Below are 18,479 nucleotides of genomic sequence, written 5' to 3' on the forward strand. Positions count from 1 at the left end.
TATTTAATACAGCTGTGATTATACACAGTGATATACAGTGAATTTATTATCATTTTTACTAATGGTATCATTTTATATACTCATAATGTATTTTAAGTTTAGGATTAAAATTAAATATGTCAACAATAATTATAAATAAATTTTAATAAAAGTTATTTAGAAGACTAATATTATAATTATTTAAATATTCTAATTATTAGATTTTATTAGAAATATTAGAATCTAATATAATTATTAAAGTATATATACATAGATATTAAATTTTAATTAATTTATATTATTAAGTAAGCATCTAGAGGCTAAATCATAATATTTAGTAATATATTATAAATTTTCATTTTAATTCTTATAACATTTTAATAAAAACAAACAAATTGAGTATTTAAACAATTATTGCATTACAATTGCTTGAAATTATATATTATAAGATATTTTTGTTAAGTATTTAATTTTATAAATTTTTATAATAACAATACTAGTACATAATATTATTATTAATTATTAATATAATTAATATTGGTTTAAATAATAATTATTTGTTATATATCATAATTTATTGTATTGTATTGATAGGATAAGTAAATCATCAGATTTCTAAACTTATGATATTATAAAGATTTAGTTTATAAAATATTAAATAGTTTAGTTTTCAATAGCATTTTTAAAATAATAAATTTATTTATTTCATCATTATATAAAAATATATTAAATAAAATTGACGAATAAAAGTTTATAATTATCAGTATATTTTCTATAAATACTAAGAATTTATTTCAATTAAGTTATTTTTAGTAATAAATATAAATATATAAATAATGATATTTAATTTATTATCAAGTTTACTCTTTTTATCATTTTTATACTCATAAATGTAATGGATATTTGAAAATTAGAGGTTATTTTTAGTATGAATGAGTCAAATGCTATTCAAAGAGATTATTCAATATTCAAATAGCAATCAATATTCATATTTCAGTTAAAATTAAGAGATTATAATATATTTTATATGATTTATAAGTTTAATATTTCAATATTCAGTTATAATTAGTACTCAATATTCAGAGAATCAACTATTCATATGATATAAGTTTAATATCGAGTAATTCAATGAAAAAGTTATGATAATTAGTATTATTTAAAATATTTTATATATTGAATCAGATTTCTAATATTTATTGTAAATTTCCTAATCTAATGATTAATGCAATTATGAATTTATGTCTATATAAGCACTTGATTATTGTAATGTAAAGTCAGTCCTAGAGTTAGTCCTAAGAGAGAAGTCATAAAAGATAGTCTAAGAGAGTGAGGACTCAGAGAAGGCGGCCTAAGGAGGTCCGACGTAAGAGAGAGAGGGGGACAGAGAGCCCATATATATACAGAAAACATCATTATCTATATTTATATTCATTTTGTATACTTTTATAAATTTAATTTATTATAAATAAAGTGGTTTATTGTTAATGAAATGTGATGTGATTTAGATATTGATTGTGAATAGAGTTAAGATATAGAACGCCTATCAAGTGATAGTGTGATTACGAGTAGTGCTACAGAAGAGATCGGAATCGTGAGGACGCGTGACTTATATTTGAAGTGATTATTCGACGGCGATATTGCGAGACCAGAGATACTGTCTGAATTAGATCTAAGAGTACCTGAGCTTTGAGCTATATTTCCTTGTCTATGGTCGGCGTAAAATACCGTCCATTACATAAATATTATGAACCTATATGTAGGTATTAAGATTAAATATGTTAACAATATATTTATCAATAAATTTAAATAAAAAACATTTTTAATTTTAAATATAGTTTATTACAAAATTAACAATGAAATTGTGGTTTACATTTAAAAATATTTAAATTTTTTAACAGTTGAAATAACATTTTTTAAAAATTATTAATCTCAAATATTAGTTATTGATATACAAATTAATAATTTCAAAAATTTAGTACATAATTTTAGAATATTATTTAAAAATAAGATTATTAATATTTAGATAAAAATTTATTACTTAAATCAGCATATTTTTAAGACTATTATATTTATTAAATTTTAATTATCTTAGTTTTATAGCATAAAATAATTATTTCTATAAGTATATTGATAAATAAATTAATCAATATTTTATTGAATATATTTTTTAATTAAATATATGCTGATTTATATGACTATGAAGTGTGTTGTTTATTTATAAAATAAATTAAATAGTTAAATTTTAATAAATTAATTTTAATCAATAGACACTTTTAGTTTTTATCTAATTCTATATAACAATAATTAATACACAGTTTTATTTTTTATACATATAACTGTATGTAATTGTAATTTAATAAATTAGCTATTTTTAGCTGATTTGTTAAATATATAAATATATATATATTTGTGAAATTATGAACCATTATATTAAAAAAAATAAAATGTTAATAGAAACTGTTAAAACTTATTTATAATAAAATCTTAAAATTTGCAAACAATATTAACAAATAATAAATAAATACATATACTGTATAACTAAATGCATTTTAAAAATACTTATAAACAATAACAAAATGTTAAATACAGTATTACTATGAAAAGATTATTACTCATTTAAAAATTTAAAGAAATAATAGTTAATATTTATAGCAACTTACAAATATAAGAAATTATTTTATTATTTAGCAAATAATAACAGTAAAAAGTATTAAACAAAATTGAAAAATTTTAATGTAATATCAAATTAATAATATTAATAATATATTTGTTAAACTGAAATAAACTTTATTTAATATTTTTTTCAATAAAAATAAGACAAATATTTTATTGATTATGAAATTAATAATAAATAATTATTATTTTATCTGTTATTTTTTTTATATTCGATAATCAATTTATTTTAATAAGAGATTTATATCTGTATTAAATATTAAATCTTTAAAAAATTATGTGTAGATTTTAGTTATGAAAAATATATATTAGATAGATATGAACATAAATAAATCAATGATATTATTTTTATAAGTTTTACTAATTATTATACAGATATACTGTAGTATAAATCAATGGAAAATTAAATAAAAAAAATTGATTAATGTAATAAATTGATAAAAATTATTTATTGAATACAATAATTATATTATACTGTTTATTGTTTATGTTAATTATTTATTATTATTTATAAAAAATAATTAGCTAAGTTATACTTATGAAAAATGTATATCTAAGTAATGTATCTACAGTATAATTATAATGTTTTTACAACTAAGCTTAAATTACTCATAAAATAATATAATATTATTTGATATACTATTTAATTAATTAAATAGAAATAGCATCATGGTAAATTGGGAAAAATTTTTCTATTCAATTACAATTATTCCAGAAAATAGTGTTCATGTTTGTCCGGGTACTAATGCAACTGATGATCTCATTTTGTTATATTTGCCATTTACTAGTGTATAACAATTATTTTGCTAACTGACTAAATAACATTTAAAAAAATTAACAATATATAATAACTATTTTTTAAAACAGAGAAACAATCATCCACATTTTGTATATTTTGGATGGGATGCTGCATTTTTTAAATATGCTCAATGTAGTTTATCACTGCGTGTACTATCACAGAGGCTTAGATTTGGTGACGACAATATGGTAGATAATTTAACCTAGATAGATTTCTATTATTACTATTATAATTAGAGACTTGAAAATTTAATAATTATTGATTAATTTAAATAACTATTTATAGCTAAGTAAAGCCGTTTCATTGCAACCGTTTGAAATGTATAACTGGTTGACCCGTATTATTGATTTTATGCCTAAACAACTAACATATACATACACTATATTAACTGCAATTAGAGTATCGGAAGATCGGCATTATTTTAAATTTGTTCCCATTTTTACAGTCGAGGCAATAGAAACCAAATATAACTAATAAAATTAAACTAAAAATTTTTCTGATATTTTTTATAGGTTTGGGCTTTAATATTAATTTCCTGGTTATCCGTATCGTTAATTTGGTCAATCTATCAAATAAATAAAATGGATAAAATTTTGGCAATACTTGATATAATGTCGTCATTGGTCGAGCAAAACATCTATCGTGTCAATAGACTAAACCAAATACTAAACAAATCTAACCGTCCTCTACTAAATTACAGTCTATTAGTATTGTTTACCCTATGGTTTCTAATGAGCCTATTGTTGAGTAATACGTTTTCCGAGAAAATAACTACCGGTATGTTTATTGTTGACGTGCGACCAGTGGTCAACTCGTTGGAAGATATGGTGACTAATAAAAAAATTGTTATACATAGTGACGGCAATAATTTTGATGATTTAGCTATAATTAAACCAAAAGAAACAAAATTATTAAAACAACGTTTTCCTAAAGATAGACAATATTTTGATAAATTAAAAACCAAATATAAAGACAATCGATTGCCCGATGAAGTCATAGCTAAGGGTATAAGTGAGGGCCGGTATGTTTTTATTGGGTTTGAAGGCTTTACGCAAAATATGCGCCACACGTTTGCCGGAAAATATCCTAATTTATATATATCTGACTATAAATATCGATACAGTCCTCAAGCATGGAGTTTGGGTAAACTTCACCCAAAATATCGACTAATATTACGTGCGTAAGTATTTATAACAATATATAGTAAATATATTAATTTTTAACTATTTAATTGCAAACATTTTTTAAAAAATTATTCAATTAAAAATAAAACACAATATACAAAATATTTTTATTTTATATAAAAATTAATTAATTAATTATTTTAGTTTTCGTAAATCACTGGAGTGTGGTTTAGGTAAACACCAAACGTTTCAAACGGACAAAATATTTTTGGGAACATTCGATACAGCGCTTGAAAATCGGAAATTTTCTGACGAAAAAACTGATAAAACATATTTATTAAGCGAACTATTAAAAGGTCCAATTTTATTGCTTGGTGGTTTGTACCTTGTTGCAATCATTGCATTTCTATATGAACTATTTTATGAATTTGGTGACCCTCGTAAATATCGTAAAAATAATGTAAATAATTTAAATAATACATACAAGTATGATAAAACTAAAAAGCGAAACATGGCTAAACAAATTAATTTGATAAAAAATGTTAGAAAAATTTATAATGGTAAAACAAAATTTGATGCTGATTACAATTTATATTTATCTCAACAATATAAGTATTTTAGTTATAATTAGAATTTTTTTTTATTTTTCTTTTATAATTATTTTAAAAATAATTAAGTTATTAAATAAATAATTCTTGTTAGTATAATAAATTAATTCTGCATATTATTCAATAAATATATTTTCATAATATTGTTAAAAAATAATCATATTAATAAATAAAATAATTAATATTAAACCGGTTCTATCACAAACTAAACAAAAATATTTTCATCTAATATGACAATACTATAACAATATTAATATATTATTAAAATAATTAGATCTTTATTATAAAAAATAAAATAGATTATATTATATTTAAATTACATTTTATTATTTTGTTTACATTTATAAAAGCAAAGTTAGATCAGTTAAACATAGATCAGGGAAAAAATAAAATAAAATTTAAGGACAGAAAGTAATTTCATATCCAGTCTGAGGATTTCCCTTACAATGGGATAGACTGTTGGTATCATCGTAAGCATAGGAGTAGGCATCAGGACAGGCACCCTTAAACATGGACGGGTAGTTCGTAGGCCAGTCTGAGCTTTTGCATGTCGGGGCTGTGTTGTGTGATCCACGACAACAATACTCGTCTGTATTGAATTTAGTACAGGCACTCATACAAGCTATAGTCGCACCGCCACTGTTTTTCACAGCCAACTCTCCCGGGCACTGGGCGTTCAGATCTGATGTACAACCGGCAACATTGCAGTCATATTTGCCGCCATCTGTCTTACTATAGGTACCATCAATCGGACTGATTCTTAGGGGAAGATTATAACCGTCTACAAGACTGACGTCATAAAAGTCTTGACCTCCATTGCCGTTCAATGTGAACTCAGCCAATGTAGCGGGAGGTACGCCTCCAGCGCCTTGACATTGGATTTTGTTACCTAAAAAACATCAATCAATATTTATTTATTTATTTAATGTTATTTTTTGTTGTTGTATCATAAGTTGTACTATTGTTTAAAATATCTAAAGTTATGTAATGATTGATATCTTACCGCAATCACCAGTTTCACAATGTCCGTCACCATTACAGTTGGTACGACCCCATACTCTACCGGCCCAATCATTAGCTGTCTGGTAAGTGTGTGTCTGACCCTGGTCCAATGCAAACCCGCCTCCCTCAGGATTACCTTTGCCTGGGTTTCCCAAAATACCGGGCCATACGGTAAATGGACAGTTGTTATGTAGCCGCCACTCGTTGGTAAAGACACCGACAATTAAGGTCAAAAATACTAATACAAACTTCATTATTATTATTATTATTTCTAATATAAATAATAATATTTAAATATTGATTTTTTGAATATTTATAATTACTATTTAGTAAAACTTGTAATATTTGTTTGAAGCCTTTTTTGAACCAATTATATACTTTTAGTTCTAATTTTTGTTTTTGTTTTGTTTAGTTGTAATATTTTTTTTGTATAATTTATTAAGAATTGACTAAATAAACATTATCATTGTTATCCATAAAATACAATTATATTGATTATTAAATAATCAAAAACAATCAGTTTAGTTATACTTAAAAGTAATAATATTTACAATAATAATAATTTTGAAATTTATTTAAAATTATGATTTTGCAGAACATTTAAAAATCATTTATTAAAAAATTATGATATTGTTTTTAAGTTAATTCAAAAGCAAAATTAAAGCAAAATATTACTTGCATTTTGTGCTTATTTTTTAGCTTTAATTTTATGATAAAAATTTTAAATCTATAATTAATACAAAAGTAACAGCAAGTAATAATTATTATGTAATAATTAAAAACATTAATTATTTTACTTATAAATCTATATCTTTAATGTCGGTAACAGTGTTAAAGTAACACTATTCAAAATTATTTATTTTATTAAATTTTACTGCATTTAATTATAATATTTTTTACATGTAAATATATATATTAAACATTTTGAGAAATAAAATATTATGCAAATAAAATCAATGTTTATTAAATATTTATGATAATATATCAAATAAATATTTATATAAACAAGAAAAAATTAATTAATTTTTTTATTTTACTTATAATAAATATACTATAGTATATATATATATATATATAATAACAATAGCATTCTAATAATATTATAGTTGACATTTAAGTTTATATTTTTAGTTAAATTTACATTTACGAAAAAACATTTTTAATTAATAATTTAATACTTATGCAGCTTTAATATATAGAGATTGTAAACTGCAAATTATTGTACTAAATATGTTAAATTGGATACAATTTTTCTATTCAATTACATTAGTACCAGAAAATAGTGTCCACATATGTCCGGATACTAATTCAACGGGTGATTTACAATTATTATATATACCATTTACAAGTGTATGTTTAGATAAATTTATTTTGTATTTAAAAAAATTATATTTATTTATTAGTTTAATAATTTAAAAACTAATTGGTAATTATTTTTTATTTAGATAAACTATACACCATATTTTATATACTTTGGATGGGACAGTGCATTTTTCAATTATGCTAAATGTACATTATTATTGAGGGTACTATCTAAGAGTCTAAGTTTTAATGATTATAAAATGGTATAATCTAAATATATATATAAATAAACAATAAATTAATTAGTATTTTAAATTTAATATTAGTTATTAATATTTTTTTAAATAACCAAATTAGTTAAGTCAAGCCGTATCATTGCAACCGTTTGAAATGTATTATTGGTTGAACCCTATAATTGATTTTATACCTAAACAGCTAACACATTCATACACTATATTGACAGCTATTAGAGTCTCATATAATAAACAATATTTTCCATTTGTACATATGTTTAACGTTGAGGTAATAAATAAAGTCAATAATATATTACAATCTATTTTTGTTATAATTAAAATATATAAAACCAAACATAACTTATAAAAAATTACTAATTAAAAATACTACATTAGGTATGGGCTTTAATTTTATTATGTTGGTTATCTATATCAATGTTTTGGTCAGTTTGTTATAATAAAAACAAATTGGATAAGTTGTTGGCTGTATTTGACATAATGTTACCATTAGTAGAAAAACCCATAAATAAATTGAATCATAAATTATGCAAACATACCCGTCCACTGCTAAATCATTGTTTCGTTGTTTTGTTTATTATATGGTTTTTAATGTGCAAACTGTTAACCATAACATTTTCATGTAGTGTCACTACCGGTACATTTATTGTTGACGTGCGGCCGGTTGTCAACTCATTAGAAGATATGGTAAACAATGAAAACATTATTTTATATACTATTGATAATAATAATAAAAGTTTTAACAATTTGGCCAAAATTAAGCCCAAAGAAACTGAATTATTAGTGAAACGTTTGTCAAAAGATAGAAAATATTTTGACAATTTATTAGCTGAAAATAAATTCAATGTACAGTACAATGATGTAGTTGCCCGGGGTATTAGTGAGGGCCGATATGTTTTCATTGGATTTGAAGGCCATACACAAAATATGCGCCACAAGTTTGCCGGAAGATATCCTAATTTGTATATATCGGACAATAAATATCGATACAGTCCTCAAGCATGGAGTTTAGGTAAACGTCACAAAAAATATAAATTAATATGTCGTGCGTAAGTATAAATCTAATTTTTATATAAAAATTAATTGCAATATATATATAAATTTATATTATAACTATTATACTTAAGTAATCAATTTACATATTTTGAGTGCTAGTTTAATATATAATTTATATATAATAAAATTACCATGTTTATTTGCTTATATATTTTTTTAGTTTCAGAACAGCCATAGAGTGTGGATTATATATTCACCAAAAGTTACAAACGGATCAAATATTTTTGCAAACATTTGATACATCAGTAGAAAATAAGAAAATAACTAATGAAATGAATGATAAAACATATATATTGATTGAACTATTAAAAGGACCCGTTTTGTTGTTAATTGGTTTGTGTCTGATTGATATAAATGTATTTCTAAGTGAACTATTGTATGAATTTGTCTACTCTAGCAAAACACAGTTAAATATCTATAAAATTTAATTATTTTATTGAAAACTAATTGTATTATTATACTAAAAAAATATTGATAGCAATTACGATTTATACTGTATTTATTCTGATAACATAACTATTTTATTTACAATAAAAAATAAGTTTTATTTAATTAGTAATAATTTTAATTTTTTTATATTAAATTAAAAATCCATAAAATATTGAATTAATTTTAAATTTACTTTATATTTCTTGAATCTGAATTTTGTATATAAATTTGTTTTTTAATAAAATATTTAAAACAATTATTGTCCAAGAGCAATTTTTTGAAAACTAGGCAACAAAATAAAGCAAATAAAATAGTAATGTTTTTCATATACACTTTTAGTACATATTTACTTCATTTAGTTATAATAAACAATCAATACTGTAATATTTACATTTTATTTTAATTAAATTTTTAGATTTGTATTTAACTAAAACATATACAGTAAATACAGTACTTGTATTAATAAATTTAACTTTTTTCATATAATATTATAATTCATATTGAAATCCATTGAAAATTAATTTAATATGTTGTCTATTTAATTATAGTATTATTAGTAATAATTTATTACATTTTTCCTGACATACTGTATATAATATTAAATGCTTAAATAATATAAATGTATAGCATTGCTGTACAAAATCAATTAAATATAAATAACAAACAAAATATTATTAATATAATATATCAGTTGGATTATTATCATTTATTTTAAGTAAATAATCCTGTATTTGTGTTAAAAATAATGATTAATATAAACTTTTATTAATAAACTTCATTTTAAATAATATTAATTAAAATCATAAACATAAATTATTTTTTATGTTAATATACCGTATATAAAAACATACTAATAATTAAAATATAATAATAATATGGCATTAGATAAAATTAAATTGTATCATAGAGTCACTGGTATCACTTATTATAATTATGATCCAAATAACAATCGTAAAATATTAATTAAAATTATAATGCTTATTTTAACAATTTTATTGATAACAATTTTGATGGCACTATTTACAAAGTATATGATTAATGATTTTTCGTTTGATTATAAAGCTTTATTATTATTAAGCTTGTTTATTTTAAAAATTCACAAAAATCAACAATACTATCCATAATAATGATGCTTGGTGAAATTAGTTATATTAGCAGCGCTATAATTGCCTGGATTACTCTATTAATAAATGGCAAATCAATATTGACATTACTTAAGCAAAATAATTATACTAATAATTATTTACTAATTGATGTAAAAATCGAGAATTCAATTGTATGGAAAATTATTATGGTACATTTATTATTATCACTATTGACAAATGTACCTGGTAATGTAGTTTGTTCATATAATAATGGACCAAACATATCTATATTGTTATATTCAATTGTATCCAGTATATTTACAGTCAATATAAAACTATGTGTTGTCAGTCTAATAGCTTATTATTCAATGTGTGTATCGCATAGTTTTGAAAATATCGCAATTAAATATATTGGGAAAACACAATTAAATTTAACAAACATATATCAATATGTTTTGAAGATTACAATTATAACAAAACAATTGGATAGTTATATATCTATATATTTGTTTGCTGAGCTAACATTTTGTATTATCTATACTATACCCAGTATTTGTGTGCTATGTATTCAACCGGATAAGGCATTGGAGTTAGTTTTAGCACAATTACCTCATTCATTGCCTCAAATGTTAATCGTTTGTTTTGTTTGCGATATAATACCCAAAAATTACAAACAATTGTTGTCTAAAATAGAAATTCATGAATCAAATATAAATAGTATTGATTATGAAACTAATAAAAATTATAATCAGTTTGTTGGACAATTGTATTGTTTATCCGATGAATTAAGTTTTACGGCATTTAATTTGTATAAAATTAATACAAAATCTATTTTATCACTAATATCTTTAACACTTAGTTATGCCGTTATTCTCATACAGACAACATAAATATTATTAATAAAATTGATATTTATATTTATTTAAATGTAATAAATAAATTAAATTATTAATAATTTATTACTACATCATAAGTATGTTGTTTAATTGTATTAATTAATTGTTTCTAAAAACAAACTAATTTAACATTAAAAAAACACTTTTAAAAAAGTATATTATTGTAAATGAAAAATATATTTATAAATTAAATTATAAGTTAGTAAAATTATCAGTTTTATAAAATTAGTAAATTGCTTATGTATAATTTATTGTAAAAATAAACTGACCCTATCTTTTAAATATTGAGTTAAAAGTAACCCGGTTTTGGTAACACTAATTATATTTATAATAAATTTAATTTATTAAATTAGATTATTTCTTTAAAAAACTATAATTAATCTAATGATCGATAAAAAATAATTTTATTATTAATGTATAATAAAGATAATTTTCAAAATATTTATTTTATTATAATCTTATAAATATAAAACTATTAATAATTAAAAAATACACCTAAAAACAAATAAATCTATTTAACATTTTACTTACAGTATATAATAAATGATATTATTAAAACAAATAATTAATATTGCATTTTTATTTATTATGTTGTCTTTAATATATATCTATTTTTTTGTATACTATAAATATTTATATGAATATAGACATTTCATAATAATCAAACATTATATTTGAATTTATATATAATATAAAAATTAATAATTTAATGAAATAAACTTACTTATAATTAGGGTTAGATTAGATTCCCTCCCTCGTCTTATTTTCCATAAGTTCCTTATACTCCCTGTTCCCTGGGAATTCCCTGGGAAGACATTTCCTTGTGGTACCACCTATCGTACCCTAACTCACATTACATAATGTTTTATTAAAAACACGTTTGTATAGTAAATGTCTACAAAAGGTATTTAATGTTTTTACTAAATGTTTAATATTATTTGAATCACATTTTGATTGAGTTATTACTAACATACTGGTCCCAATTTAAACACATAGTCATTGAGATTATGTACTTTTTAATGTATGACAAATTATATTTTCCCTTTCTAACGATCAAGGGAGGGAATATAATATATTTTCGATATTTTCCCGGAAAATTGGAGGGATTTTATTTGGGAACTTCCCTCCCTGGGAATCTCAATCTAACCCTACTTATAATAGACTCTATAGAATAGAGTAATAACATTTTATAATACAAACATTTTATTTTCTAATGACTACTACTAAAATATAAATAAACTATTATTTGCTTTTATATAAGTTTAATATTTTCTATAGTATTTATTAATTTTAAGTTCATAGCAACAAACTAATAAATATTTATAAAAAAACACAATTTTAGGCTAAAATCTATTGATTATATTTTATACACAATAAAAATATTATAGATTATATGTCATTAATGTAAAGTAAATAAAATTGCAAAGAAAAAAATATATTTATAGATTTGCTATTATAATTATAACTTTTATTAAATCACTGTTATATTAATATAATACAAAAGTTTACTATTAAAGTTAAATGTTTACAGTATTAAACAATTAAAATAACATTACTACTACTGCTAATAATAATTAAATTATTTATTATGGATCAAAATAAACTGGGATTAGAAAAATTAATTATGTATCATAGATGTACCGGGATCACTTATTTTAATTATGGTGTTAAAAATATATTTTTCAAAATTATATTATTGTTTATAACGTTATCTATGTCCATAATATACATTGGTTTTTTGGTAAATTATTTTTACGTAATGACATTCAATAAAACAAAACAATTTTATTTCAACAATTCACCACGGTCTGTTTTGTTGGCCATAATTATGTATGTAAGCGAATCGGTTAACGTGTGCACTATTGTGATAGCATGTTTGACCATGGTAGTCTATGGTAAACCAATTATTAGCTTGATCAAACAAACGCATCAATATTTGTTGATTGATGAAAAATATGAACAATCAATTGTTTGGAAAATTATTATTGGTCAAATTGTACTAGCTCTATTTATATCATTAAATGGTAATATATATTATTTATTAAAATATAGTCAATGGCAATATGGTGTACTAATGTCTATAGCAACAAGCATAATTTGTATTAATACAAACCTATGTGTTATCAGTCTAATTGGTTATCACTCGTTATGTGTTTCACACAGTTTTAACACTATTTGCAAAACAATGATTACAAACACACAAATAGATTTCAATCAAATTTTGCTACATGTGCTCAAAACTAGTATTATAACTAAACAATTAGACCGATATGTATCGCTATATTTGTTTTCAGTCCTAACATTTACTACAATTTATAATATCATAAGTTTATGTGTGATTTGTCTGACACCAGAAAAATCATTGGACTTTATTATGGCTCAAATGATGCATTCAATACCACTGCTGTTAATCGTATGTTTCGTTTGCAATATTATACCCAAATGTTTTGCTAAACTACTCAATCAATTACAACAACAAGAATCAGAATATTCTCGTATTATTGCAAATGATTGTAATTATCATCAATTTATTCAACGCTTATATCACATGAAACATGAATTATGTTTTACAGCATTTAATTTGTATAAAATCGATACGAAAACCATTTTATCACTTATGGCTCTTACACTTAGTTATTCAGTTATACTCATTCAGACAACTTAAATAAATATTATATATTGTTATGTTTACACTATATCTTAATTATACTAATTATTTAATTACTGTATATAAAAAATAACTTTATGTTACTAAAATTATTTTAATTAAATTTATTTTAATGTTTAAAATTTTGTTATTAATTTTTAAATATTAACTATTATACAGTATTCCAGTAAAATATTAAATATAGATTTTAAATAAAAAATAGTACTACCAATAAAAATATACTAAATAACTTTTTACAAAACAATATAATATCTTATAAATATTAAATATAGTAATATAATTAAGTATTTAAAAACTTCATATATTTATCATTTTTACTAAATTTTATTAGAGTTTATGTAATCAGTGATATTTTTATTTAAAAAATATATAGTAATTTTTGTTTTTCAATGTTTTATTTATTCATATATTATTTACATAAATCTATTATAAAATAATACTATATTATATATTTCAATACTGATTGGCAATAAGTAAATATTAAAAAATTTTTGATTAAATTATATTATTTTTTGAACTCATGTTTTAATTATAAATACTTAAACACCTGTACTAAAAATAGTAAACGTATCATTAGTACAGTATGTAAATATAATTATTATATTAAAATAATATTATATGTAATTAAAGCAAATAAAGTTTTCAAACATTATATTAAATAATTAGTTTAAAATAACATTTTTATTCTTCATACAACTTTTAACAAAATTAATCAATTAATTGCCTAAAATTATAGACATTTAGTTTAAACTTTAACCTGCTTTCCATCCCTTCAAGCCTTCATTGCTATACTGTGGAGGATATGCCGGGTGTTCAATGATTGTTACATTATTACCAACAGTGCCGGTCAACGAAGTCATCGGGAATTTAGTGGCCATTTCTATTTGATTACAGTCGCGGGCATAGGAAAATGCCAACAATGTAATCCCCAAATTGACAAATAGTGAGCCGACGTATTGAGGACTTTTGATGGCCGACACCAAACTGCCAACAGTACCCAAACAGTACAGTATAGAGTAGGTCATACACATGCCGTAGTGTTGTTTGACAGCACCGATCATACCAATCAATTGAAAGGCTATACCGATTATGCCAAAAGCCAATACAATTGGTATAATATAGTTCTCATTAAATATAAATAAATAAATAAAATTAACAAAATTTACATTAGGTTTGATTAAAAAAAAATTTTTTTTAAATGATTACCTTGGTAGGTAAAACTTTCTCATTTTTATCAATGAAATCGTTAATAGAGCTAACAGTACTGGTCAGGTGCCAGTCATTGAACTGGTGGTTCCGTGATTCTAGTTTATCACCCATTTGGTCCACAGCAAATGATAAAGTTATGAACATTATACAGCCCACTACCATACCAATTGCGGTCAATAAGCTTAAAGTGAACAGGGTCCATTTTTTACATTTAAAACTACTACTATGTTCAAGTTGATTCATTGTTAAATGCTTATAATTAATATCAAACTTTAATAACTTGATTAATAAGTTTAATGATTTAATAATATTGTAGTCTAAATAATAACTGTGCGATTTGAGGGGTGTATAGTTTAATTTAAACAAATTTTTATTGTTTAAACTATATTGTCAACTGTACAATCAAAATAAAAAATTTTATATTGTAAATCACAAATGCAATTTATTTATTTAATAAAATGTGTATGTGCTTTTATTTAAATAATTAAATAATAAAAAATTATTTTAATTAAACAGTTAATTGAATAAAACCTTAATTAAAAATTACTAAACTTTAATAGATTACATCATATTTATGCATAAAAATATATAAATTGAATTATATTATTGTGTATTTATTATATACTTTATGTATTAAAAATATATATTTCAGTATTATTTGTAAAATATGTGTATCTTATTTAAATATTTTATAATATATATGTTATACAAAAATAATTATTTTAAAATTTTAATTGTATAACTATTTTATAAATTTTTAAAGAATTAATTTTGTAATACTGCATTATTTGTTAATTCATAATTGTTAAAAATAACAAACAATATTCACATTAATAAATCATACATTGCATAAAAATTAATAATAAAATAATATATATAAAATGCACAACAACAACACCAACAACAACAAAAATAAAACTATAATAAAATATTTAAACATTGTTATAATCTATGACATCCTTAGACTTATGTAGATTTGGGTAGACCGGTACTGGTTGACTATTAAAATCTTGAACCTGTGGCACAATACCATTTTGACCACCATTGACCATTTGGCCGTTAGTATAGCCGTTAGGCACTAAACCATTACCACCATTTTGGTAGCCTACTTGTGTTGGATCTAACTGTTTCATGACAATAGACGGACCCGGAATCGGTATGCGTCGTTGGCGTTTCGTCTCATTTATCCGGTTTACGTCTAATGTGAACGAATAGGCCAATCCAGTAATAATCAGATTCATTATTAATGTAGTCATATAATAGATATTTGAGATAATCCAGTAGACGTTAACAAATACGGCCAGGGTCATCAATATGGCAAACGTAATGGCAGTACCAAAGTGTTGTTTCAGTGTCGCCACAATACCAATGGTAGGTATTATACTACATATTAGACTGAATATGACTATCACTGCAATCAGTGGTCCCTAACAAACATTTTAAAGAAGAAAAAAACATTTTATAAATCAGTTGTAAACAATAATTATAATTTAATATAGTCTTTACAATACAGTATTAATATATATATAAATACAATAATACAGTATTTAATAATTTAATAAATATATATATATTAAGTAAAAAATTATCAAGTTACTTTTGACCAGCCAACTTTAGCTTTCTCATCGGAATGATTGTGCACTTCTACACTATCGGGTAAAATGGCTAATGCAGCAAGGCCAATTACCAGTATAAGTATAACATAAATATAGCCTATTAAACATAAAGTGAACAGGGTCCAACGTTTGCACTTGTACCAACTGCTGATCTCATGTTCCATTGTTTAGAAAGAGAAGAAAAAACAGCTAGCTAATTTAATAAAATAAAATAAATTTCTTTAATTAAAAATTACAGTTAAAGTTTTTAAACAAATTTTACTATTATTTACTATTATGTCTACTAATCTATCTTATTATTCCAAAATGTCAAAGTTAGATTTTTTTAGAGGTCAAGTATGTTTTCAAAAAAAACTAGATTTATCTATTCATCAATATACTGTATATAAGAAAACACTATGGTAACATAATACTGTACGATATATGTATATAATAGAAATAAACAAAATGTACCTGTTTGTGTCTAATATTTTGTTAAACACTTGTTTTCTATTTTCTATTGTTATGTTAGAAAAATCCAATTAATATACAGTACTTTTATAATATATCAATATTTATTAAATGCTTGTTATATTAATATTAAGGAAAAGTTAGAAAGCGATCGATATATGTGTTAAACATTTCAAGATACTTAAAAAAAATCTAATGATTCAGAAAATATAAAAAATTTATTATATTAAAAATTTATTTAGCAAAATATTTTATATTAAATATAATATTTATAGTTTAATAAATAAAAATATTTAATAATTTTTATATTACATATTATTTTTTTTATTATGAACTGAGATATATTTTATAATATATACAGTATATTATTTTTAAAAATGATAACATTATACTATATATAATATAAAATACTAATTACAAAATTTAAAAAATAACAAAAAATATCACCAAAGAGTTGATGAGCATATTTATAAATAATTAAGTATACCTTATAATCAATATCATAATAATATGAGATTAGTATGCATTGATACTAATAAAATACAATATTTACTGTATATAATTTATGTTATTTATATTATTTAAGTGTGCGTATAAACGGCTAAAATTATATTGTATTTTAAAAAAACAATTTCATTATATGTTTCATATCATTACATTATAACTAGTCTTTTTAAAAAAAAAATAAAATCTAAATAACACGAAATCCCGGAGCCGATGATAGTGGTGGTGCTGTTGGTCCAACATTGTTGACTATGTTATTATTATTTAGTTGAATTGTGGGAAACAATTGCGTGAATCCCGTTTGAATGGGTTTTTCCAGTACGTCGCTATCGGGCGGTACGACCAACTGCAGTGTCATCGGTTGTAATTGTATGGACTCTTGTTGTTGTAGTTGTGATGAAATGTTTGTAGATATCTCTGGATCGGTAATTATTGAATCCATTGCATGCATTAGCCTAAACATACGTATCCGATGACAATCCAGTGCATAGACATAGGCCACTACTGTCAATACTATGGTAAATATGAGTGACGGTGCGTACGATACCGATCGGAAAACACTGGGTAGAGCTCCTATAGTTGTCATTGTCATCAATACGCTGAAGGCTATGGCCAGACCAAAGTGCTCTTTAACAGCGGCTATCAGTCCAATACCAGGTATGACCAAACATATGAGGCCCACAATAATGATTAATACAATGAATATTGCCTAATAATTCAATTATATAGGTTCAATATTATTTTTGGTTTTAAAAATATAATAATATTTAAAAAAAATAGTTTTGTTTATTATAATATTGCTATGAAACAATTAAGTTTAATTTTTGT

At 22.5% G+C, this 18,479-nt stretch overlaps 2 protein-coding genes across 2 annotated transcripts; both read right to left on the reverse strand.

Annotated features, from left to right (window-relative positions):
* Positions 1 to 5,523: 5,523 nt before the first annotated feature.
* Positions 5,524 to 6,529, reverse strand: LOC128959529 (uncharacterized). The gene is made up of 2 exons (XM_054305504.1): positions 6,187 to 6,529; positions 5,524 to 6,072 (listed from the first exon to the last, which is right to left on the reverse strand). Exons 1-2 carry the CDS (start codon positions 6,437 to 6,439, stop codon positions 5,582 to 5,584), a joined length of 744 nt encoding a protein of 247 aa, XP_054161479.1. The 5' UTR covers positions 6,440 to 6,529; the 3' UTR covers positions 5,524 to 5,581.
* An 8,095-nt stretch (positions 6,530 to 14,624) lies between these two features.
* On the reverse strand, positions 14,625 to 15,371 carry LOC128960141 (uncharacterized). The gene is made up of 2 exons (XM_054306213.1): positions 15,079 to 15,371; positions 14,625 to 14,996 (listed from the first exon to the last, which is right to left on the reverse strand). Exons 1-2 carry the CDS (start codon positions 15,322 to 15,324, stop codon positions 14,625 to 14,627), a joined length of 618 nt encoding a protein of 205 aa, XP_054162188.1. The 5' UTR covers positions 15,325 to 15,371.
* Positions 15,372 to 18,479: the final 3,108 nt, after the last annotated feature.

This window comes from Oppia nitens, unplaced genomic scaffold, assembly GCF_028296485.1.
Source record: "Oppia nitens isolate AA-2021 unplaced genomic scaffold, nextdenovo-longstitch-racon4-pilon3 scaffold4_pilon_pilon_pilon, whole genome shotgun sequence".
In the NCBI taxonomy this organism is placed as follows: domain Eukaryota; kingdom Metazoa; phylum Arthropoda; class Arachnida; order Sarcoptiformes; family Oppiidae; genus Oppia; species Oppia nitens.